We start from the raw sequence: 23,274 nt of genomic DNA on the forward strand, positions 1-23,274 counted from the left end.
CGAAGCATGGAACAAGATTGATGCATCTTTCCGCCAATTATCGCCGAGGCGCGAGGGGGTTGCCGGGATGGGGGTCGGAGCCAACATGGAGCCCTCAATGGGGTGAGGGTGAAACTGCCATTGCTGGTGGCTCCTGTTCTCCCGCCCCATCATGTTGGTGCACTTATTTCGGGTTGGGATTCGGGGCGGCCCTGTCCCAGGCAGGCCGCTACTACCCTTCTGCTTCCAGACATTCTCGGCCGTCAGGTAAAAAGGGACAAACCTACGGGGAGCGCGGGCCATTGACCGCTCAGCAGGGCGTGGGGCCCGCCGGGAGATGTAGTCCCCCGCTCGCGCGAGGCCTCCTGGGAGTTGTAGGCCCGCCCGGCCCGGGATGGAATGTCACTCCCCGGCAGACTGGCTTCAATTATTTATAGCGACGACCCAGGTGCGATCTGGAGGTTCCGCGCGTCTGCATCCTCGTGTGGGCTGGACAGAGGGAGCGTTCTGGGTCGGTGACCACGCCCGGCTTGTCCTCCCCACCAGGGGGCGCCGTGCTGCAAAGCCCTCGGTCGCCGTTCGAGGCCCCCAACCTCCTTGGAATTGATTTGGCGATTTGGACAAAAATGTTTCTGAACACGAATAATTTATTATTGGTGGTGCTCCCAAGATTCAAAGTGAGCTGAACAAAAGTGGTGCCTAGATCTGGATACTTTCAGCAGAGATAAAGAGTCAATCTAGTAATGCTTCGTGTGAGTTCTTGTGTGTTCGCGCTGCACACGTTGGTCCGAAGGGAGAGAGACGGGTGGGAAACGAACAAGGCCCCTGAAACTGCGACTCCAGTGTAAATGCTTTATGAAAAGGGACTGATTCCCTTTTAATCCTGGACTGAATAATCTGAGGGCCAGGCAGGCAGCAGATTCACAGGGGCGGGTGGGTGTGGACTTGTGTCTTTGGAAAGCCGGTCTGATTGATCGAGGGCAAGAGCTGGGCCGGGCTGGAGCTAGAAGTCCCAGTGCTGGGAATTAATCCGCCAGTTCTTGGCAATAACCAACCCCTGCGTAAAGTCTTAGTTGGACAAGATGAGAGAAGCTGGAAAGCGGCCATGGTAAATTATTAAAAGGTTTAAAAACAGTCCTTCAAAAAAGAGCAAGGGTATTGATATTATTTAAACCGCAGAGAAACCCAGGGAAAGACATCAAATGATGTTCAAGTATTTGTGCGTTAATTAGTGTAGTGTCTTTCACACATGCAAGTCACAACACAATAGATCCTAAAATGAACTTAGTGGGTCCGGACCTTAAAAGTGCGTGTAACAGAATACATGTTAAAAAATTAGGGAAAGTATTGTTATGTGAAGCATTTCAATTTTGTGTGACATATACATTCATTGTACTAGGTCACGATGTAAACTGTATTTTTTAACCTTGGCCTCAGTAACTCTAAAACTTTGCAAAGTCTACAGTAAGGGGTCTGGCCAGATTGTTCTGCATTTCTCATGCGGGTATGCACTCAACAGCCAAGCATTTGCTGTATGTCTGTTATGTACCAGCACTCAGCTAAGTGGTGGGGACATGGTGAATAAGGTGGAGCTTCCTCCCCCAAGGAACCTAGAGTCCAATGGGAAATTGGACAGTTACGCGGGGCAGAAAGAGGATGAGTTTCTCTGTCCAAAATTTAGGATAGATGTAAAGTACACAGTGGAAAACAAGACATAAAAACCAGGCAGGTGGAATGGGCTGGGGGAAGGCCTAACACAGGGGTGGCAAGAAGCCTGGCGTCCCTGAAACAAGAGACGGATGAGATGAGGTCCGCTGTTAGGGTCTGGGAATGTGAAAGACCAGCGTAGTCAAGGAAAAGCCTCTCGCTCTACTGTTTTTTTAAAGCCTTTTCCCATCAGTAGTCTCATTTGGATCTTTGGCATCCCATCATATACTCTGGGCCAGACAACTTCTGCTTCTAGCAGGCCTCCCTCGAGCCAGTCCTGTCATCCCCAGCCAGTCCCCTCTGCTATGATCTTTAAAATGCAAATCTGATTGTCACACCCCAGTCTAAAAACCATGAATATTCCTGTTGCCTTCTTTTTTTTTTTTTTTTGAGGAAGGTTAGCCCTGAGCTAACTACTGCCAATCCTCCTCTTTTTGCTGAGGAAGACTGGCCCTGAGCTAACATCCATGCCCATCTTCCTCTACTTTTATATGTGGGACGCCTACCACAGCATGGTGTGCCAAGTGGTGCCGTGTCCACACCTGGGATCCAAACCGGCGAATCCCGGGCTCCCAAGAAGCAGAATGTGCGAACTTAACCGCTGCGCCACTGGGCCGGCCCCGGTCCTATTGCCTTCTAAAGTCCTGGCATTTTATGAGGACTGTAATGCCTGCCCCTGCCCCTGGGCCTCATGTCCCCTCTCCCTTCTGTGTGCCAGGCTTCAGCTCTTCTGTTCCTGACACTTTCTCATTCTTCCCTGCAGGCACTCCAGCATGCCTCCCCTCTGCCCAGAGCTCTTCCCCACTTTATCTCTGCCACCTTCACTTGGCCAGCTCCTTCCTTTCGCCCTCAGGTCTCGTCAGAAAGGCCTTTCCTGCCTCCCTCAGACAGGAAGAGTGCCCTGTGGTTGGTTCCCTTGTCTCTGCACTCGGCAAGCTTTTGTTAGCTGTTTATCCACCCACTAAAGCGTAACCACAATGCGGGTAGTTACTGGGTCTGTCTCATTTGCCTCCTGTTCCCCAGGCCTCATAGCCGAGCCCTGGCGCATAGTAGGCATGCAAACTTGCATTGCCATCTATAGATATGGAAACTGCAGGAAGGAGAATGTGACCTTGGCCTATCCGAGCTGACAAGATATGCTGTTTGGGTTGTTTTTTTTTTTCCTTTTTCTCCCCAAAGCCCCCCAGTACATAGTTGTATATTCTTCGTTGTGGGTCCTTCTAGTTGTGGCATGTGGGACGCATGAGCAGTGCATGTCCGCGCCCAGGATTCGAACCAACGAAACACTGGGCCGCCTGCAGCAAAGCGCGTGAACTTAACCACTCAGCCATGGGGCCAGCCACATCTGTTTGGGTTTTTATTTCTTTTTTTCCTTCAGCTGATGGAGAGGGAGTGTGTTGCCCTCCCCTCTATATGTTGTCACTTAAGCACTCGAGGCCTGGGAGGAGCCAGGGGGATGGGGTGCCATAAGCATTGCCCACTGGTCAGAAGACTTGCTCCAGTCCTGGCCCTGCCACACGTAGCCTTGGCACACATGGCAGACTAGGGCGAGCCTGGATTCTGGAATCAGACAGCAGATTTCCCCTCTTGTCCCAGTTCTGCTGCTTGGGGACAGATTATTTCTCAGCCCCACATGATTTTTTCATCTATCAAGTGAGAATAATGGCATCTGCCTCCCAGGGAGGCAAGGATTAAATGTGCTGGACTGTTACCTCAGTGAGGTGGGGGCCGTGGCCCAGCGCGGTGCCCTCTCTTACCTCTCTGAGCCATGTTCACCCAGGACCTCATCTGTAAAAGCCATGTCGGGGGCTAACTGCTGTCCAGAGTGCCCTCCAGCTCTGCTGTGCTGTGATCGCAAAGAGCAGGGGCCGGAGATGCACACTGACCCAGAGGTGCCTCCGGAGGCTGAGAGGCCCGCTGTCTGGGAGCCGGCAGCATGGGGAGAGCACTGTTGAGACGTGATTACAGGCTGTTGTCTCATTCCTCAGCTGCTTTGCCTGTGTATGTTTGTCTCAGAAACTGGGGTTGGGTAAGAACAGCCCTGAGAAAGGCGGTGTAGGGCCGCACGGAAGAGGAACGCTGCTCTCCAGAGGGCTCTGCCCGGAGCTCAGCTGTTCGTTGCTCAGTTGGTAGAAAGTCGGGGCCTTGAGCCATCAGTACTGTTCTCTCCCTGCAGGTGCCCAGAGGGCCACCACAGCTCCTGCCTCCTCAGGGCTGTGGCCCAGCTGCGCTCCCAGCTCCGGGCCCGCCTTCCGCGAGCGCCCCCAGCTCCCCACCGAAGCCCTTCCGCCTGGCGCTGGGTTGGGGGCATCCTCCTGGGCCCCGTGGTGCTGAGTAAGTGCCCCCGCCTCTGTCTTGTGGCGCTGTGTGAGGCAGAAGAGGCCCCTCCTGCCTGCTCCAGACCCTGTGTCACGGAGTCCCGCTTTAACTGGAAGCTCTTCTGGCAGTTTCTGCGTCCCCACCTGCTGGTCCTGGGGGTAGCCGTTGTGGTGAGATCTTCTCCTGCCTGCCCCGACCTCCCCCCCCCCACCCCCCCGCACACCAGGGACAGGGAATGATCCAGCCAGGGGATGCAGAAGCCCCAGCTGGAGGTGCATAGGGACAGCTTTCCTGCCTCACCGAGTCTCAGAGGAGACCTCTGGAAGCTGCAGGACTGGCTGGCTTAGGGACCAGGGGCCAAGGACCACCAGGAGAAGCTGCACAGGGTGGCGGGGGGTGTAGGGTGCAGGGGTCTCCAGGGGCTGGCTGCCTGGACTGAGAAGCACAGGAGCAGCCAAAGCATGGACAGCAGCGGGAGAGGAACGGCCAAGGTCGGCTGGGCATGGGGAAGACTGTGGCCCCACACTAAACGTCTGTTCCCAACCCCCCAGCTGGCACTAGGTGCGGCACTGGTGAACGTGCAGATCCCCCTGCTCTTGGGCCAGCTGGTGGAGATCGTGGCCAAGTACACGAGGGACCATGTGGGCAGCTTCCTGACTGAGTCCCGGAACCTCAGCACTCACCTGCTCATCCTCTACGGCATCCAGGTACAGCAGGAGGGAGGGCCTGGGGGCACAGAGAGGAGCCTCCTGGGCACCGCTGAGTGCTGGGCCTCTCCCTCAGGGACTGCTGACCTTCGGGTACCTGGTGCTGCTGTCCCGCATCGGCGAGCGCATGGCCGTGGACATGCGGAGGGCTCTCTTCAGCAACCTGCTCCGGTACCGCCAGCTACAGGGTGCAGGGTGCAGGGGGGTGACTGATGGGCCTCACGGGGTCCCGGGCAATGTCTAGGGCTGGGGCCTCATCCTGAAGTAATGTCTCCCTCTTTTCCCACCTGCTGCCCCTGTGTCCCACCACCAGACAAGACATTGCTTTCTTTGATGCTAAAAAAACAGGGCAACTGGTGAGCAGATTGACAACTGACGTGCAGGAATTTAAATCATCCTTCAAACTTGTCATCTCCCAGGTCAGTGCCCTAGGTCCCCCTGTACACACACACATGCACACACACACACAAACATGCTCCCCAGTGCAATACACCGGGCCAGCCCTGTCCCACCCTGCTGGAGGGCTCCAGCCTAGGCTCACACCGAAGTGAGAAGCCTGCTGTCCGGTGAGGGCATGGGTGAGGGAGCAGGGAAGCTCATGGAGGGGAGGTGCCATGGCGGCGTCCAAGGTCAGGACAGGCTGTTTCTCTCTTGTTCTGAAATCCTACCTCCCCGGAAAACCTTCCCAAGGACTCAGACAAGAGCCTTTCCTGGCACGGCTTGCCAAGAGCAAAATTCTTCGCGCCTGCCTTGCCCCCAGAATGCCTGGCGCACTGGCAAGAAGGAGCAGTGGCTTTTTGCTGTATTCTTGACATGCTCGCCTTGTGCACCCATCTGCTGGGTCATGCAGATGGTGGCCCATGGCAGTTCCTGGGCAGCACTGCCATGCAACTTGCTTTTTGTTCAGTTTCTAGAGCAGAAAGAAAGCAAACTTGGATTTGTCTAGGTGAAGGATGCTGTGGTCTGTAGACATTCTCTCCCAGCCCTTTCATGCCTGCTGGTCAAGAAAGGGTTATATACTGTGACCGGTGGACTGCCAGTTGGTCTCCCAGGGGTCAGACCTGTGGCCTAGGCCTTGTGAGTGTAGAATCGTGGCCAGCTGACCCTTGGTAAAGTCCCCAGGTCATGGTGCTGCTGCCAAACAGCCTTTCCCACTCTCCAGGGGCTGCGAAGCTGCACCCAGGTGGCTGGCTGCCTGGTGTCCCTGTCCATGCTGTCCACGCGCCTCACGCTGCTATTGATGGTGGCCACACCCGCCCTGATGGGAGTTGGCACCCTGATGGGCTCAGCTCTCCGAAAGTTGTCTCGTCAGTGTCAGGAGCAGGTACCAGAATTCCCACCTGTCCTCCTTAGCCTCCCCCTTCCTCTCTGCCCCACACTCTGCTGTCACTCCTCCCCATCTCCAACCTTGCTCCCTGTCCCCTGGATTCCCCGCAGATCGCCAGGGCAACGGGAGTAGCGGATGAGGCCCTGGGCAACGTTCGGACCGTGCGAGCCTTTGCCATGGAGCAGCGGGAGGAGGAGTGAGTCCTGGGCAGGGGTGGAGCACAAAGCGGGGGGTGAGGGGTTCCCCAAACTCACCCCCACCGGCCCTGCACCCCAGCCCAGCTGCTTCCTGAGGACTGGGCTTGGCCTCTGTCCCCAGACACTACGGAGCAGAGCTGGAGGTGTCCCGGTGTAAGGCAGAGGAGCTGGGCAGAGGCATCGCCTTGTTCCAAGGGCTGTCCAACATCGCCTTCAACTGTAAGTGAGCTGATCCCCGCCTGGGACACCCAGGTTGTGGCTGGGCTGAGCTTGGAGGAGCGAAGGACAGTCCCAGCAAGGCGGGCAAGGGGCAGCTCTCCACCTGCTTGACGTCCTTCAGACGTCTGTCAGGGCCAGACACCTGAGGCTGCTGGTGCCAGCGGGCAAGGGGAAAGTGGGCCTGATGTCACAACCGAGCTATGTGTAGAATGCTGCCGGGCCACCCTAGAGGAAGCCAAGGAGGTGTAACACTCGTTACCAAAGGGGGAAACAAAGGCAGGGACTTAGCAAAATTCCTCTCAGTTGGAGGCCAAGCAAGGACTGGAACTGGGGACTAAGACCTGGGCCAACTCTGTCCTCTGCTCCTAGCTGCTTCCATCCTAACCACTTGTCCCCTTCCCCATGCAGGCATGGTCCTGGGCACCCTGTTTATTGGGGGCTCCCTCGTGGCTGGACAGCAGCTGACGGGGGGAGACCTCATGTCCTTCTTGGTGGCTTCCCAGACAGTGCAGAGGTGAGTGTGGGACTGTTCCTGTTCCTAAGGAGCCCTGCTGGGTCAAGGGGCAGGGTGTGCTGCATAGCCCCAGGCCTGCCCAGCTGCCCCAGTGAAGCACAGGCCTGGGAGAGGGCTCCCCACGGCCTCCCCTCAGGCTCCCAGCAGCCCCTCCAACCTCATTCACTGACTCCACACTCAGAAATGCAGGAATCATCCTCAGACTTCCAAACAATTCAAGAGTTTCCTTGACAAGGTTGGTTTGTTTTCAATTGTGGTAAATACACATAACATAAAATTTGCCATCTTAACCATTTTCAAGTACACAGTTTAGTAGCATTATGTACACTCACATTGTTGTGCAGCCATTACCACCATCCATCTCCGGAACTTTTTTATCTTGCAAAACTGAAACTCTGTCCCCATTAGACACTAACCGCCGTCTCCCCTCCCCCAACCCCCAGCACCTCCATTCTACTTTCTGTCTCTGTGACTCTGCCGACTCTGGGGACCTCATATGAGTGGACTCACACAGTATTTGTCCTTTAGTGACTGGCTTATTTCACTTAGCAGAATGTCCTTCAGGTTCATCCATGTCGTAGCATATGACAGGATTTCCTTCCTTTTTAAGGCTGAGTAAGAGTCCACGTATGTCTAGACCATCTTTGACACGCTTTTCAAGAGCTGGCCTACCGGCCTCTGCCTGACTTCCCAGGATGAGAGGCTCCCCTGGGCCCCGCACGCCCCTCCCTCTAGCTCAGGTGGCGGGCTCCCCTCGCCTGCCTTCCAGGCTAAGCACTCGCAGTTCCTTCTGCTGTTTGTCTTCACTTTGTCCTCCCCGCTACACCATGTGTATCATAATACACACAAATACAAATACGTGAGGACAGATAACTGGAGTGAAGACCTGTGGTACCACCAACCACGTCAGCAAAATAGAACATCACTCAGACCCCTCTGTGTGCCTCCCCGTTGCTCCTGATCCTGACTGTCCTCGTGTGCTGGCTCTGGTTCGTGGCATGCCTGTGTGTCGCCCATTTAGAACAGAGTCCCCCACCCTTGGCCTTACTGTCCCGTGTAGGATGGAGCTAACCCCAGACAGGCAGGCAGGAGAGACTCCCTTTCTCCCTGAACCAAGCATTCCACAAAGACTGAATTCTGCCCATCTCTGCAGCCGCAGAGCCCCGTCCTCAGCCCCATTTCTGCTTGGAGCTCATTAGCCTGGGCCCGTTCTGACCTGCTCTGGTCCTGGATGGCCTCATCCCTCCTCCAGCCGGGAGCTGCTCCCTGGTGGCCTTGGGACTGAGGAGCTCTGACTGTTGTAGAGACGGGACTTGGGGCCTCCCCCTGCTGCCCTTCCCCCAGTGCTGACCCCAGGCCAAGCTTTGGCCTCTAATTTTAGTCCTGAGGACCTGTGTGAACCCCACTGGCTCCCTTCACACAGTCACCTCGAGGCCCTCCAAAGGGCAGTGGTGGGAAAGCCTCCCTCCCAGCACCTCCCAGGCCTGGCCCTCCTCCCTCAGACTCGCCTTCTCGTGGGCCCCCTCCCCTTTATGGCCCAAGTACAGACCCTGCCTTTCCTCCCCACTGCACTGCCTGGCCAGTTAGCAGAATTTTATGACAGACACAGACAGCCCAGGGCGTTCGTCTGTGCTGTCCTCTCACAGGCTGCTGGACAGGGCTGCTCTCACAGCCACAAGCCCAGCTTTTTGGGGGCCCCTCACCACATGGAGATTCTTCACCACCCACCTTGGAGGAACTGGGTCTTGTTTATTGAAGAAGCTGGTGTGTTTCCCCCTGGGGTCCTGCAGAGGAGGCAGGGAGGGGTGAGAGGTAGCCTTGCCCTGCCTTCAAGCAGCTTCAACCTTCAGACCCCATCCTCAGTGTCCTTCTTGGTGGCCCTGAGGCCCCAGAGGAGATGGAGAGGTGCCCAGACCACAGCCAGGGCCAGGCCGCCTCATCTGCATCCAGGTCTGGGCCCTCCTGGGAATGGGCTGCCCCCCGCCAGGCCTTGGAGAAGGCCAAGGCCTGCCCTCTGAGCCATCTCTGAGAGGAAGGTCATCGCACCCCGAGTCACGTGTGCCTGGTTTTCAGTTGCTACCCGGCACCTCTGCCAGGCCCTAATGGCTTCCAGATCTCTTGTGGAGAATGTTCTCCCTTCTCATCAACAGATAACTTGCTGTCCTGGCTCTTCCTTGCGTGATGCCTCCCCACTCCCTTTGGCAAGTGCTGATGGCTCTGAGCCTGCCAGAACCATTTCCTGCCGGCTTCTCTCTCCCTCCTTTCCCCCTCCTCCCCTCCCCCCCACCCCCCACCGGCCGCCCTGCTAGGGAATCAGTCTTTCCTCTTCTTCAAGAAAGACCTGCATAGACAATCACAGACGCACACACTGTCACGGGCCGGCCGGGCTGGTCAGGGGCTGGTGACTAAGAAGCAGTGACTCACCTTCCTCCCAGCAGCTGACAGCCCCACACGACAGAGGAGGTGACCCACTGTCTAGACAGACGCACGCTCGCACCATTCCTTACACAGGGAAAGCCCACAATAAATTGTCTCCTGGGGATTTTGTTTTAGGGTTCCCCCCGAGTCCCCATGTGGCCCACTGTCTTCTGTTTTCTTTCTCTGAAAGGATTCACATCCATCTTTCCACCTTAACTAGTCCTTGCTTCCCCCAGCAGTCAGTAGCGCTAGATCTGACCTCGCCTCGTGGGCCCCCCAACTCTGACCTCTGTTGACTGCGGTGGCGACATCCCTGCATGTGGGAGCCAGCCTCCGCCCTGCAGCTGCAGGCAGCGTGGAATCTGACCCCACTGAGCCCTGTGCCTGCTTTCCATGTCTGTCTCCCTGGAGCCCCCAGTTCGGAGGGAGCAGACAGCTGTCAGCCTCATCTGGCCACAGAGAGAATGCGACTCCAAAAGGAGAAGCAACTTGCCGGTGGTCTACCCAGTGCTGCTGGATCCCAGGGCTCCTGATCCCAGATTTCAGGAGTGTTCTCTGTGTGCAGCTCCAGGTCACCTGTTTCCCTGCCTCACCCAACATGCCCCCCATGCAGCTGAGACCCAGACCTTCCCTCTGGCACCATCTTCTCTCAGGCTCTTCTTGGCCCCACTCCTTCAGCCCTTCTCTCCTCCTCCTCGCAGGTCCATGGCCAACCTCTCTGTCCTGTTTGGTCAGGTGAGTGGCAGTTGGGGGTGGGTCCCGGGTTGTGAACACCGGATCTGGGCTGGAGTCCCATCAGCCACCGACATCACTTGTGTGCTTCAGACACTGGGTATCAGGTGGGGGGACACCACAAGCCCCTCCCCGTACCTGCCATGCAGGAGTCTGAGAGATGCTGCTGTGTTCCCACCCATTCCCTCGGCCCTACTCCCTTCTCACCACAGACTTGAAACCCCCTCCCCAGGTGGTGCGAGGACTCAGCGCAGGCACCCGGGTCTTTGAGTACATGACTCTAAGCCCGAGCATCCCGCTGTCCGGGGGCCACTGCGTCCCCAGGGAGCACCTGCGAGGGTCCATCACATTTCACAACGTCTGTTTCAGGTCAGCGTTAGTGGGTGGGCATGGGTAGTTCTCGGGTTGAGGATGGGAGGGGGCCCTGGCTGGGACCTCTGGGTCACTGCTTCCCCCTTTGGGGTACACTGAAACTTCAGGAGGGACCAGGGCAATGAGGGGCTGGGAACCTGGTCTGACTGGGGGTCTCTTGGCTCTTCCCAGTTATCCCTGCCGCCCCAGCTTCCAGGTGCTCAAAGACTTCACCCTCACGCTGCCCCCCGGCAAGATTGTGGCCCTTGTGGGCCAGTCTGGGGGAGGTAAGAGGAACCTGCCACCCTCCTGCCCTGTGACTTTCATTCCCGTGCTGGCCACTCGGAGTGGGTAGGAGGAGGGGTTGCTCTCTCCTGGCACAATCTCCAGAAACCCGTGCCCCGGCCCTGACTGCCCTGCCTCCCCAATTCCCCAGGAAAGACCACCGTGGCTTCTCTGCTTGAGCGCTTCTACGACCCCACAGCGGGCAAAGTGACGCTGGACGGGTGGGACCTGCGCACCCTGGACCCCTCGTGGCTCCGGGGCCAGGTCATCGGCTTCATCAGCCAGGTGTGGAGAGAAGAGGCCTGCCTCACGGCGGGGTCACCCAGGAAATGTGACTTTATCTTTCACCCCGCCACTCTCCCCTGCAGCCCTGCCTCTCTCTCAGTCTGCACGGCACCATCCCCGCATCATCCCCTGCTCTTGGGGGGCTTTGCCCTCCTTCAGTCTTCCCTGGCATTCACTGGGTCAGAGGCGCCCGCGTCCCCAGCCCCCGCGTCCCCAGCCCCTGCAGCTCTGCCCTCATACCCTCCAGGCACGACCTCTCCATTAAAGGGATCCAAGCAGGCCGGGTGGGATGGCCGCTTTAGGATCCCTGGGTGGGCTGACAAGAGGTCTCGAGACACCCAAGCAGTTTTGCTGGGGACTGCTGGTGGCCCACCCGCCCACTCAGGGAAGACTCGTGGCCCCTCCCTAGAGTGTTCAGTGCCACTGCTTTCCCTCTGCCTGAGGCGGCCCTGCCCAGTCAGGGTCATCTCCCCCTACCCCCAATGTGTGGATAAGAAGGGCTCCCTTACCCCACAAGGACTATCTGCCACCCCCTCCCTCCCCATCTCCCCAGAGATGGGGGGCTCTGCCCGCTGGCCTTGCTCTCTCAGCCACCTTCCCGCTCCTGCTGAGGGCTCCGTGCCCTGCGGGAGGCTCAGCCTCTCCCCCCTTGGATGGACCTCTCTGTCCTCATTCGACCTGTAACTTTGAACTGCCCCTGCCTGCCCTCCAAGGGGTCCCGGTCTGGCAGAAATAGCCTTTTCTGGCGTGCCTCGGGGTTCGGGGCAAAGTTAGAATGTTTCCTGTGCACGCCCCCACCCCCGCCCCAGGAGCCAGTCCTGTTCGGAACGACAATCATGGAGAACATCCGTTTTGGGAAGCTGGATGCCTCCGATGAAGAGGTTTATGCGGCTGCCCGGGAAGCCAATGCCCATGAGTTCATCGCCAGCTTCCCCGAGGGCTACAACACCATAGTCGGTGAGTTCCAGGGACGGCATCCTGTTAGGGGCTGCGGGGCCCACGGCCGGAGGCTGGGATCACGGAGGACAGGAACACAGGCATGGCCTCAGGGAAGACCCAACCAGAACCGTCTCCGAGAGGGACAGAGATGGTTCTGTGGGGACAGGGGAGTCCAGGCGCATGCGGTTCAGCTACAAGCAGGCTGCGAGACAATCTGACAGGGAACGCAATTACAGGACCCAGCCAGGGACACACGTGAGCTGTGGTGCTGGGACTCTCTAGAGCTTACCAGGGGCCTCCGTGTCCCAAGACCCGACCAGAAGCAATGGGGTGTTCTCTCCTCGTGGTCGTTTATCCTTCTGGCTCCTATCTTTTTGTTCTTTAATGTAAAGGTGGTTCCTGTCTTGTTATCCAGTGGGATTGATTTGATTGAGCAAGTCTCCCTTCTGACTTACCCAGGAGAGGGCTCTGGTGGTTCTGGAACATTGAAATCTTGTAGCATCGCACTAGAGTATTCAATTGCAGTTTGCAACTTTGTGTGTTTATCTCAGAGGTCTTTTGTCCAACCTTTGGGGCCATGTTATCGTCCAGAGTCTCTTGGCTCTTTTGCAGAATGTTCCAGCACATCTCAAGGTGCAGGCATATCTGGGGTTCTCAACTCTTCTTGAAACTTAGGCCTCAGTCTAGCTGGGCTGCCTTCCCCGTGGTGCTCCCACTGTCTTGAGCCACCCTTCGCTTTCTGTTACTGATGTAGCTGCTCTTCCCACTGCTCAGATTACACGCCCCCTGACCGGAGGAGCCGTGCCCACACCTCTCAGGTGGCACTTCCCTTGTCCCTCTGACCCCAGCTCGCTCCCAGGCTTCTCTGGGGCTTTACAGCCCTCACTGCTCTGGGACTGCTGTCACTTTGAGGCTCTTTCAGGCTCCCAGGCCTCCACCTCTGCTGTCCTCTGTGGGCATTTTAGATCCCAAGTGTGGTTTCCCCAGAATGCCCGGGCAGTGGGCTTCGAATCCCACCATGCCGTCACCAAACTCCAGGAGCCCACTTCTGGGTCCTGGATGTCCCCACAGCAGCAGAGACGTGGGAGCCCAGGAGAAGGGGGCTAGAGCTGCAAGGCCAGGGCAGGGATAGGGCCCTTCATGGCTCTGAGACCCTGCTGGGCTGCGGGAGGGGCACTTGGTGACTCCTCCAGGGTGCAGTGAGCCCCACCATGTGCACGACTCCTGTCATCTCGGGTAAGTGTGCACACCTTTGCACAGGAATGTAGGGTCAAGATGCTGATAGGCGTCACCCCTGCCCTGAGAGAGGCAGGACAGATGGGCACAGTGCTGGGGAGGAACCCGCGGGGCCAGATGGGAAGTTCCCAACAGCCCTGGTGCCCCTTTGCGGGGCCGCCCCCGAGTGCAGAGCTGAGGATCGCTTCAGGCCCCTGCCCTGTCCCCCTTCCCAGGTGAGCGGGGTGCGACCCTGTCTGGTGGTCAGAAGCAGCGCCTGGCCATCGCCCGCGCCCTCATCAAGCAGCCCACGGTGCTGATCCTGGATGAGGCAACCAGCGCACTGGACTCAGAGTCTGAGCGGGTTGTGCAGGAGGCCCTGGACCGTGCCAGTGCTGGCCGCACTGTCCTGGTCATCGCCCACCGGCTCAGCACTGTACGTGGGGCCCACCGCATCGTCGTCATGGCCCACGGCCGTGTCTGTGAGGTCAGCAGGGGCCCGGGGAGCAGGTTGATGGGTTGGTTCAGCTTCAGCCATGGACACAGTGGAAGGAGTGGCTCAGCTGAGCTGTGTGAGGGTCTGGCCTGGCCCTGGGGGCTTGGGGCCATATTCTGGACGGAGCGCCCCATGTTGATTCAGGAGTTTCTGCCCTTAGATGACCCCTGGCCTTTCGGAGCTCCAGTTTCTGCCTCTGTGCCTGGGGGTAGTAGAGTTGCACCCAGGATCAAAGGGAGGTGTACTCGGAGAAGTGTACAGTGCTGGGGGCGGGGGCTGGGGTGCAGAAGAGGCAACACCAGGGGCCCTGATCAGGGACCTGCCAGGAGCAGCACCCCAGAGACTGGGTCTGCAGTAGGGCTGGGAGGCTGCGTGGGGCCGGCTGCCAGCCCCCCAGCCGCTTGTTCAAGCCAAAGCTGAGAGGGTCTGAGGGGCAGTAGGCCCTGAGCTGGACTCTGTGGGCTCTGTAAGGGAAACAGCAGGACACAGATGCTCGTCCAAAATACAGCTAAGCAGGGAGTTGGCACTTACAAATACAGGTGTGCCAGTGGCGATATGTAATCAGTTGTGCTTTGGTTTCAGTGTCTGGGACATTGGCTTAGGTGATGGTGAACCCAGTGACTGATAAGAAGCAGGCCTTCCTAGAGCTCTGAACTCTGAGCTGCGTTGGGGTAACCATCTGCCTCTCCGTTTCCTCTCCAGGTGGGGACCCACGAAGAGCTCCTGAAGAAAGGTGGGCTCTATGCAGAGCTCATCCGGAGACAGGCCCTGGATACCCCACCTCCTGAGACGCCCAGTGGCCCCAGGAACCGCCACCCCAAGTCCTGATTATGGCCTTCTAAGGTCTGGTCGCTGCTGAGCATCAGTGCCCAGGGCCTCGGCTTGGCTCGGGGGAGCTCGCAGGGACTGAGCTCCTGGGAGGGCCAGCATGCTGGGGTGTGGGCTGCTGCCACCGCTCCCCTGCTCACAATAAAACCCGGCTGAGCACAGGGCTGGGAGGAGGTTGGGAGGAGGCTGGGACCACTCCCATCCGCTCCCCATCCTGCCGCCAGGCCACCTCTCTCCTGCCAGAGCCACAGAGTTATTGGGCTACACAGGGCAAGAGCCAGAGTCCCTGGGCCCTGCTCTGCTCCCCGATTTTGTTCAGACTCTCCCCACCCCTCTCAGAAACCCTGCCGAGTCCCTCACTCCCCCTGACAGTCCCTCGCTACCCCTGACAGCCTAGGGGTGTCCAGGCCCCAGCTCCAGGGGATTTTACGAGTCAGGGTCTGCGAGGGGGTATGAGCATTCAGACTAGGTTCTTCCCCACACCTATGGCCAGGACCTTGCTTTCCTAGACCGACCCATGACACTGCTCCGTCCCCACTGCTTCTCTGGGCCCCGGGAGAAGGAGCCCACCCCTTGGGCCAACACCTCGAACCCACAGTCCCCATCCTCAGAACAACTTCCTTCTCCCTGCTTCATTAACACAGACCTTTTTCTAGATTTTGCCCTCCCCTCATCCAAATGCAACAGATGACACACACACGCAGACATGCGCGCTGGCTCTTGGGGAGGGGTAGGAGGGGCAGGCGCACTATGGACGGTCCCACGAGGAGCTCCCAGCTGGCCTGGCTGTCTAACCTCTGCCCTGGCACTGCATGCAAGTCTGTCACCAAGTGAGATTGTGGACAGCCCCATTTCTATGGGAGGACACTCAGCTGTGAAGGGGACAGAAGGAGCTGACACCCTAGATTCCAGCCACAGGGCACGTGGTGCCAACAGTCACCAAACACTAGGGGGCAGTTAATGCCAAGCCCCTCAGGCTGACACAATATGATACCAGTCTAAGAAGGAGTGGTCACTGCCAGACCAAGAGAAGGTGGGACTGGAGCCTCACCTTGAAAGAGGATGGGCCAACTGCCCACACGGCATGAGTCTGTGGCCCTACAGCTGTGAATGAGGTGGGGCTGGATTCCCTTCAGATTCTGCGGACCTGGGAGCAGCCAGGGTTTCCCACCAGCCCTCCTCATGGACTCCCAGAGCCAGCTGTCTCTCCTGCCCTGATTCTGCCCATGTCACTTCCCACTGGGAAACCTTACCCCACGGCCATGTCCAAGCTGAGGACTCCACTCAGCTCTGCTCCCTAGGGTGGGGAAGAGGGTTTGCCTGTGCCGGACCTTTGAGCCAGCCCAGCGTTTTGTATTTATCCTGTGGCACAGAAGGGTGGTGCTGTGTTTCAGGGGGGCAGCAGCCATGTGTTGGATGAGCAGAGCTGGCTGCCGCTGGAGGCCAGCCTGGAGGAGAGGTGTGAGTGCAGGAGCCAGGGGTGAAAGACCCCGCAGCCTCTGGGTGTGGTTTAGGGCAAACCGCCTGAAGTATCCCAGGGCCACAGCCACTCTTGTTTGATGCCCCACTTCCTGACTGCTCAGAGGTCACATTCCAGGGCAGCCACAGCCCAGGAAGCAGAGTGCGGCGGGCTGGCTCCGGGTTGCTTTGCCACTAAACACCCCCCTAGTGCATCCAAGAGCAGGCCTCAGCTCCCCAGCCAAGCCCACACTGGCCTGCCGGGCCCCACCCTCAAGGGAGAGCCTGCCAAGGCCAGCTCCGGCTCCACCAGCTCCAGCCCAGCCTCAGGCCGCCCAAGACATCTGACACCAGATTTGAGGTCTCTCCTTATCTCTTCAGGGTGGCCTCTCTGAATCCTGCCTCCCCACCCCAGGAAAGTAGTGAGACCCATGGCGAGCGCTGGGCAGGAAGGCCCTGCAGTGGGCTGCACACTGGCCATGGAGCCTTGACCTCAGCCCTGGCTCCCGCAGCTAGTCAAGGTAGATCGTAAGTCTGGCTGTGCTTCGTCTTGAAAGGTTGTTTTAAGAGTTTAAATGGGATAATCTGTGGGAGAGTACTCAAAACTCACAATGCTGCAGCCTCAGAAGGTGGTCATATCTGTGCAATAAACCCTGTTATCCACTCATTCTGCCCAAAATTTGTGTTCGTTTAGCACCTACCATGTACTGCCATGTCTGCAGTGGGGACGAGGACCTCCCTGCTATGAAGCCTCCAGTCTTGGCGGGACAGACAGATGGGCAGGCAATTGCAGCACCATGTGATATTCAGTTGGCGGACTATCTGCCACTCATGGCCAAGAGCCCAGCGTGAACCCAGAGGCCTCAAATGCTTTGTGGAAGGAGATAGAGTAGAAAAAAGTTTCAGTAAATTAAGGGACATAAACGTGCTTTCTCTCAGGCTTACGGTGCAGCATCTCCCCATTCCCAGATACACAGAGGTCAGAGGAGCATTACACCAAAGGCAGAGCTTGACACAAGAATCAGGCCCAGACACGGTCCTGCATGCAGCGTGTCTGAGCTGGCTCCTGTGGCCCTAAGCTGCCCAGCCCTCCTGCTGCTGCTGCTTTTTCCCTGTGCCTTGGGTCCCCAAGACATCATCATCCCACTTCAGGCTGGCTGGCACTAGCCTTGCAGACCGCAGCTCTGCTTCAGCCACAGCAAGTCCCTACTCTGGCCCATTGTCTCGTTGGCCTGGATCATCTGAGGCATCTTCAGTCAAATGTGCTGGCTCTGCCCTCTCAGGACCAGTGTTGTCACACCATGCTATGTACTGTGGCCAGGGCACCCCAGCCAGTTCAGGGGGACAGCATTTCTTCCTTTAGAAAAGCCTCACACACAACAGGCAAACTCCTGTGTTAGTGATGGGAGTGCAAAATGGTGTAGCTCCCACGGCGGGGAATTTTGTCGTATTCGTCAGATTACCCACACAGTTGCCTCTTGACCTGTAGTTCTATTTCTGGGATTTTACATCTGTGCAATGGTACTGAGAACACTGTTGTTGGTAGTGGAAGACTGGAAACCCCCAGTGTTAGGGGCCTGGTTACAGGAACAATGGTGCATCCACATAATGGAATATTGTGCAGCCTTTTAAAGAGGTGGAAGTTTTCCAGGTACTGGATATCACATGGTCTCCAGAATATGTTGTTAATTGAAAAGATGTGAAACCACAGGGCACCCACATTACCTGGGAGGGTGGCACGTGTGCACCCATGTTACTTGGGACGGTGGCAGGTGAGCCCACAATCATTGTGGCAAAGGCCAACTTCCCAGACAGGAGGGGTGAATGCGGGGTGGTGGGAAAGGGCCTCTTGAGAGACAGACTACCCCTTGACACGGGACTAGAAGAGGCCCTGCCTATCCAGTGTAGGCCAGGACACGGGGGCTCTGAAAGAGGAAACTGCTGATGCCAAACTCCCCACCACTTTCCAGCTTGGTCAAGAGCCAACTCTGCTCTTTGTGAAAGAACAAATGATCCCGGGTAAGGTTCGTGGGAAGGGAGAAGAGAGGAGAGAGGGGCTAGGCCAAGGGTCAGCAACTGACCCTCAGGCTGGACATACAGTGGCTGCAGCTGGGAGCCTAGAGGGCCCCAAGGGCACCCCCAGCCCCAACTGTCTCTGGGCTCCCCTCAAGCCCTCCCCAGGATTGCTGTGGTTTCCTCCTGGCGCCTCTGGTCTCCACGGCCACAGGCCCACGCTGCACTAATGGCTCAGCCTGGGGCCCCAGGGACCTCCCCCGCCCCCCAGCCTGCTCTGCGGCCCCCTTGCCCCCTCACTGCTGAAACCCAATCCTCTGCGGCAGCTCAGGCTCGGCAGAGCAGCCTCCAGCAGAGCGGGCCTGCTTCCACAGCACCGCGCCACACCTGTCTTTGCTGCAGAGCCCCCAGCCCAGCGCTGAGCCCAGCAGAGCTACAGCCTGTTCCTGGAGAAGGTCAAGCTGGACCAGCTAGGCTGCCGCATGCAACCCCACCAGGCCAGTGCCTCCCCACCTCGGTCTGGACTCCTCTCCTCTGCCCTCTCCTCTCCTTGCCTCACCTGCACTGACCCCTGACTGGCCACCAGAATCCTCTCTCAGCCCCTCGGGGTCCTCGGACTGACCTTCTCTCTTCCTCTAAGCCTCTGCAGTCTGCTCACCAACCCCAGGCCTCTTAGTCCCCCCACCTCACGCTCCAGCCATGAAGCCCCCGTCAGGGCTGGAGGAGGCCCAGCGGCCGGCCTCGGACATCTGCGTGTTCGCCAGCAGCTGCACGCTGCACGGGCTGGGCCATGTCTTCGGCCCTGGGGGCCTGACCCCGCGCCGGGGGCTGTGGGCAGCAGCTGTGCTCCTGTCGCTGGCTGCCTTCCTCTACCAGGTGGCTGAGAGGGTGCGCTACTACGGGGAGTTTCACCACGAGACGGCCCTGGACGAGTGCGAAAGCCACCAGCTCACCTTCCCGGCGGTCACCCTGTGCAACATCAACCCGCTGCGCCGCTCGCGCCTCACACCCAACGACCTGCACTGGGCCGGGCCCACGCTGCTGGGCCTGGAGCCCGCCGAGCACGCAGCCTTCCTGCGTGCCCTGGGCCGGCCCCCCGCACCGCCCGGCTTCATGCCCAGTCCCACCTTCGACACGGCCCGACTCTACGCCCGGGCCGGGCACGCCCTTGAGGACATGCTGCTGGACTGCCGCTACCGCGGCCAACCGTGCGGGCCTGAGAACTTCACCTCGGTGAGACGACCACTCAACCAGTCCTGCCAGGGACCCAGGAGCGCCAGCCAGTCCCTGCCCAGGACCAGCAATCGCCAGCTTTGCCAGCCCAGGCTCCCCCAAAGCCAGGGAACCTTAACCCCTGTGCCCCGGGATCCTTTCTTTCCCAGCCAGACCATGGGCTCCTCACCCCACCAGCACCCTTCTGGTCAGCCCAAGAAGCTGTCCTCCTTGGGGCTCCCTCCCTGTCACTCAGCAGGACTGCAGTGGGCAAGGTCACGTCTCCCAGCATGGGCACTCACCAGGCTGGCCCTGGGCCCAAGGTCTGGTTGTGGAGACCCTGCTCCTGGGAGGTGAGGGGACTCTAGTGGGACTGTCTTAGGGCAGAAGATTCCTCTCTCTGGCAGTGGGAGGGGGCTTGTTTTCCCTCTGCCTCTTCAACATTCTGCCAGTCCTGGAGGAGGGCAACTGGGACCCACTTCCTTTTACACCAGTCCAAAGAAACATTTGCCCTGTAAGATGTGCCCTGGGCGGGGGCGGGGGTAACTGGAGTGATGGGAGCCAATGAGGGTCCAACTACATGTGCCTGGATGAGGGTGGGGCTGGGGGCATTGAGATGTGGGCTTCAGTGTTCAAAGAAGAGACCCAAAGAAAGGACGGGGAGGGGAGCAGTCCCATAGTCCTTGTGTTTGCTGGGGGAAAGGGCTGGCTGGGCTTTCTGTTCCCTGGTGAGGTTTGTCCTCTGTCACCCCTAGATCTTCACCCGGATGGGGCTGTGCTACACCTTTAACTCTGGCGCCAACGGGGCAGAACTTCTCACCACTCCCAAGGGTGGCATGGGCAACGGCCTGGAGGTCATGCTGGACGTGCAGCAGGATGAGTATCTGCCTGTGTGGAGGGACACGGGTATGCAAGCACGTGTCTGAGGTTGGGGGTGGTGCAGATGGGAAGGAGAGGAGGTGCAGGGAGGGCCCCAGAGCATGGGCTTTCTTGTGAGAAGAGCACGGGCTTGGCCCATCACAGTCCTAGGGATAGTGGGCTGCAGCAGGGGGTCTCCTGGGACCCAGGCCTCAGGCTTCAGGGTCCCGCTTCCCCTGCAGAGGAGACCCCATTTGAGGTGGGGATCCGCGTGCAGATCCACAGCCAGGAGGAGCCGCCCATCATCGACCAGCTGGGCTTTGGGGCTGCCCCAGGCTACCAGACTTTTGTGTCCTGCCAGAAGCAACAAGTATCCTCCTCTGGGCCTCCGAACCAGCCCCGTCGTCCCCCTCCCCGTCGTCCCCCCCCCCCCCCCGCAATCCTCTCTTTCAGCCCACACCACCTCCGACCCTACCCCTGGAACCTCAGACCAATCCCAGGGGCCTCTGCCCCACAGTGACCCTCACGTTCTATCTACCTGGGTCTCACACTTCTCCCAGAAGCCTCCTTAACCAATCTCTCTACAGCTGAGCTTCCTGCCACCGCCCTGGGGCGACTGCAGCTCCGAAACTCTGGACCCCGACTTTGAGTCGGAACCCGCTGGTCCCCTGGATCCCCCCAGACCCAACCCAGGCCCCAGCCCTCCCTACAGTCTAATGGGGTGTCGCCTGGCCTGCGAGACCCGCTACGTGGCTCGGAAATGTGGCTGCCGAATGATGCATATGCCTGGTAAGGGGCTGGGAGAGCGGAGGAGGAGGGCGGCGGGAGGGAGGCACCGGGGTGGGTGGGTGCCTGGGGATCCTCTCCTGAAACGTTCTCCTCCCCCTACACCCCAGGCGGCGCGCCGGTGTGCAGCCCCCAGCAGTACAAGGACTGTGCCAATCCGGCGCTGGGTAAGGGGCAGACCTCCCCTGCATCCCGTCTCCACCCCGCTCGGCCTGAGCCTCCGACCCCGCCCGGCCGGCGGCGCTAACCCGGGCGACTGTGGCCCACAGACGCCATGCTGAGGAAGGACGCGTGCGCCTGCCCCAACCCGTGCACCAGCACGCGGTACGCCAAGGAGCTCTCCATGGTGCGGATCCCAAGCCGCGCCGCCGCCCGCTACCTGGCCCGGAAATACAACCGCAGCGAGGCCTACATCGCGTGAGCGGGGCTGGGCCGGGAGGCGGGGCGGGCGGAGCGGCGCCCTCCTCCGGGCCGAGCCTTTGGGCGCACGCCCTGCTGGGCAAGGTGCTTAACCTTTCTGATGCCGTCTCTTCTGCAAATGGGGGCGGCGATGCCCCTCCTAGGGCTGTTGAAAGGAGTCAGAGACCAGAGAACGCGCACCTGTTTCCTGCTAGCAGCCGGCACCAGAGGGTGTCCAGCGAACTTTCCTGGCCTCTCTTTTCCTCCAGGGAGAACGTACTGGTGCTGGACATCTTCTTTGAGGCCCTCAACTATGAGACAGTGGAGCAGAAGAAGGCCTATGAAGTTTCGGAGCTGCTCGGTGTGTGGGTGTTCATGCGCGCTCGCGCAGGGCACCCCCAGGGTGTGGGCAGAGCAAGTGGCTGTGAGCTGACTGGTGATTCTGTCTCTGCAGGCGACATTGGGGGCCAGATGGGGCTGTTCATTGGGGCCAGCCTGCTCACCATCCTTGAGATCCTGGACTACCTCTGTGAGGTGGGCCCAGGCCCCAGCTGGGGGAGGGGGAAGGAATCTATCCACAGGATCCAGGAGAAGGTGCGCGCTGGCCACCTGCCCCAATGCTTGCCCCCAGGTGTTCCGAGACAAGGTCCTGGGATACTTCTGGAACCGAAAGCGCTCCCAAAGGCACTCCAGCACCAATCTGGTAACAGCCCCGTCTTCCTCCCCAGCATCTCCACCGTGGGTGCTCTGCCCCTCCCCATGGAGCCTAGAACACCATCCCTACCCAGCTGAGAAGAAAATAGAGTAGTGGGTGAGGGGCGTGCAGTAACCTTGACTGGTCCCTAGGGGGAGGACCCCTCCCCTCCTTTGACCCTCTCCTTCCTCCCACAGCTTCAGGAAGGGCTGGGCAGCCATCGAACCCAAGTTCCCCACCTCAGCCTGGGCCCCAGGTAACGAAATGGCTCCCTAAGGTCAAGGGAGGAGGGGCAAGTCTGGCAGAGGGTGAAGTTCAGGTCCAGGAGGGCAGGGGCAGGAGCAGGGCAGTGGGTGTGAGGCCTCCTGTCCCAGTGCTGTGGTCTGTGTCTCACCAGGCCTCCCACCCCGCCCTGTGCTGTCACCAAGACTTTCTCTGCTTCCCACCGCACCTGCTACCTCGTCACACGGCTCTAGACCCTGTGACTGTGTCTTCAGGGCTGCACCTTGGCATCTTGGACATGCCCAGCCTGCACATGTCTTTGCCATCTTCACCCCAAATAAAATTCTAGTGCATCAGTCTCAGCTGTTCTTCCTACAGGCAGCCTAGTCAGGATAAGGTCAGCCCTACTCAGGCACAAGATGACCTGCCAGCCATCTTACAGTGGACATGGTGTCTGAAATGTGGGCTGGGTCCCAGTTAACCACCAGAAATCTCTCTGGGAGAGAAGAGGAGTAAGAGGGCATCAGTCATTTGAACCTCAGTGTGAATGAGTTCATCAGACTCTCAGAGAGAGCGGAGCCCAAAGCCAGGTGTGCAGGCAGAGAGAAGTCAGGGGTAGGACAATCGCATTTGGGGTACTATAACGGAATAGCTGGAAGAAGCCTCTGACCCAGAGCCTGGCAAGAAGTCGGGGGACAGACAGGGAGAAGACACACCAATGCTCACTCCCAAGGACACAAGCTGTTGTCCTGCCTTAGATCACGACTCTTCTTCTCATGTTGGGACCAAGCGCCAGCACACCACCTGTCTCTATGGGAACAGCTTTTGCTTTCCCAACTTCCCCACAAGAGCTGAAGGCCCCAGCTTGACAAGGTAGAGGGAGGCCCTGCCTTCCCACTCCTGCCAGTAAGGACACGCCCAGGCCACCCTAGCCACAGCCCATTTTCCCTGCTCTCTCTGTACCCAAAATATTGGAAAACTGACAAATAAGGGAGCAGGGGAGGGGGTGTTCCTGATCTAACCACATTTTTGGGGCTTTCCTGTCCCAGCCTGCAGGCCTGCATATGGGGGGATGAGGAGGGAAGGGACAGGGTGGGCACATGTGTGATATGGA

At 58.8% G+C, this 23,274-nt stretch overlaps 2 protein-coding genes across 3 annotated transcripts; both read left to right on the plus strand.

Moving 5' to 3' along the window:
- Positions 1 to 24: 24 nt before the first annotated feature.
- On the plus strand, positions 25 to 16,643 carry ABCB8 (ATP binding cassette subfamily B member 8). The gene is made up of 17 exons (XM_070265218.1): positions 25 to 246; positions 3,863 to 4,175; positions 4,557 to 4,712; positions 4,789 to 4,883; positions 5,026 to 5,131; positions 5,875 to 6,036; positions 6,150 to 6,235; positions 6,358 to 6,455; positions 6,864 to 6,969; positions 10,089 to 10,122; positions 10,352 to 10,488; positions 10,663 to 10,757; positions 10,907 to 11,040; positions 11,850 to 11,997; positions 13,431 to 13,681; positions 14,393 to 14,533; positions 16,358 to 16,643. Exons 1-16 carry the CDS (start codon positions 152 to 154, stop codon positions 14,516 to 14,518), a joined length of 2,142 nt encoding a protein of 713 aa, XP_070121319.1. The 5' UTR covers positions 25 to 151; the 3' UTR covers positions 14,519 to 14,533; positions 16,358 to 16,643.
- Positions 16,361 to 22,516, plus strand: ASIC3 (acid sensing ion channel subunit 3). 2 transcript variants are annotated; one of them, XM_023638770.2, is made up of 12 exons: positions 16,361 to 16,497; positions 18,392 to 19,222; positions 19,957 to 20,107; positions 20,302 to 20,429; positions 20,647 to 20,848; positions 20,956 to 21,012; positions 21,115 to 21,262; positions 21,514 to 21,605; positions 21,699 to 21,778; positions 21,876 to 21,947; positions 22,136 to 22,194; positions 22,336 to 22,516. In XM_023638770.2, exons 2-12 carry the CDS (start codon positions 18,689 to 18,691, stop codon positions 22,412 to 22,414), a joined length of 1,602 nt encoding a protein of 533 aa, XP_023494538.1. In that variant the 5' UTR covers positions 16,361 to 16,497; positions 18,392 to 18,688; the 3' UTR covers positions 22,415 to 22,516.
- The last annotated feature ends 758 nt before the right edge of the window (positions 22,517 to 23,274 follow it).

Source organism: Equus caballus, chromosome 4 (genome assembly GCF_041296265.1).
Source record: "Equus caballus isolate H_3958 breed thoroughbred chromosome 4, TB-T2T, whole genome shotgun sequence".
NCBI classification, from domain to species: Eukaryota; Metazoa; Chordata; class Mammalia; order Perissodactyla; family Equidae; genus Equus; species Equus caballus.

What these genes read in the sequence shown, in the direction of transcription:
- ABCB8 (XM_070265218.1), top strand. Translation starts at nt 152, where the DNA reads ATGTTGGTGCACTTATTTCGGGTTGGGATTCGGGGCGGCCCTGTCCCA. An exon ending in TCATCCTCTACGGCATCCAG is followed by an intron (nt 4,713 to 4,788) that starts GTACAGCAGGAG and finishes CCTCTCCCTCAG; the next exon opens with GGACTGCTGACCTTCGGGTA. An exon ending in CCCACGGCCGTGTCTGTGAG is followed by an intron (nt 13,682 to 14,392) that starts GTCAGCAGGGGC and finishes TTTCCTCTCCAG; the next exon opens with GTGGGGACCCACGAAGAGCT.
- ASIC3 (XM_023638770.2), top strand. Translation starts at nt 18,689, where the DNA reads ATGAAGCCCCCGTCAGGGCTGGAGGAGGCCCAGCGGCCGGCCTCGGAC. An exon ending in TGAAGTTTCGGAGCTGCTCG is followed by an intron (nt 21,606 to 21,698) that starts GTGTGTGGGTGT and finishes CTGTCTCTGCAG; the next exon opens with GCGACATTGGGGGCCAGATG. An exon ending in GGCACTCCAGCACCAATCTG is followed by an intron (nt 21,948 to 22,135) that starts GTAACAGCCCCG and finishes TTCCTCCCACAG; the next exon opens with CTTCAGGAAGGGCTGGGCAG.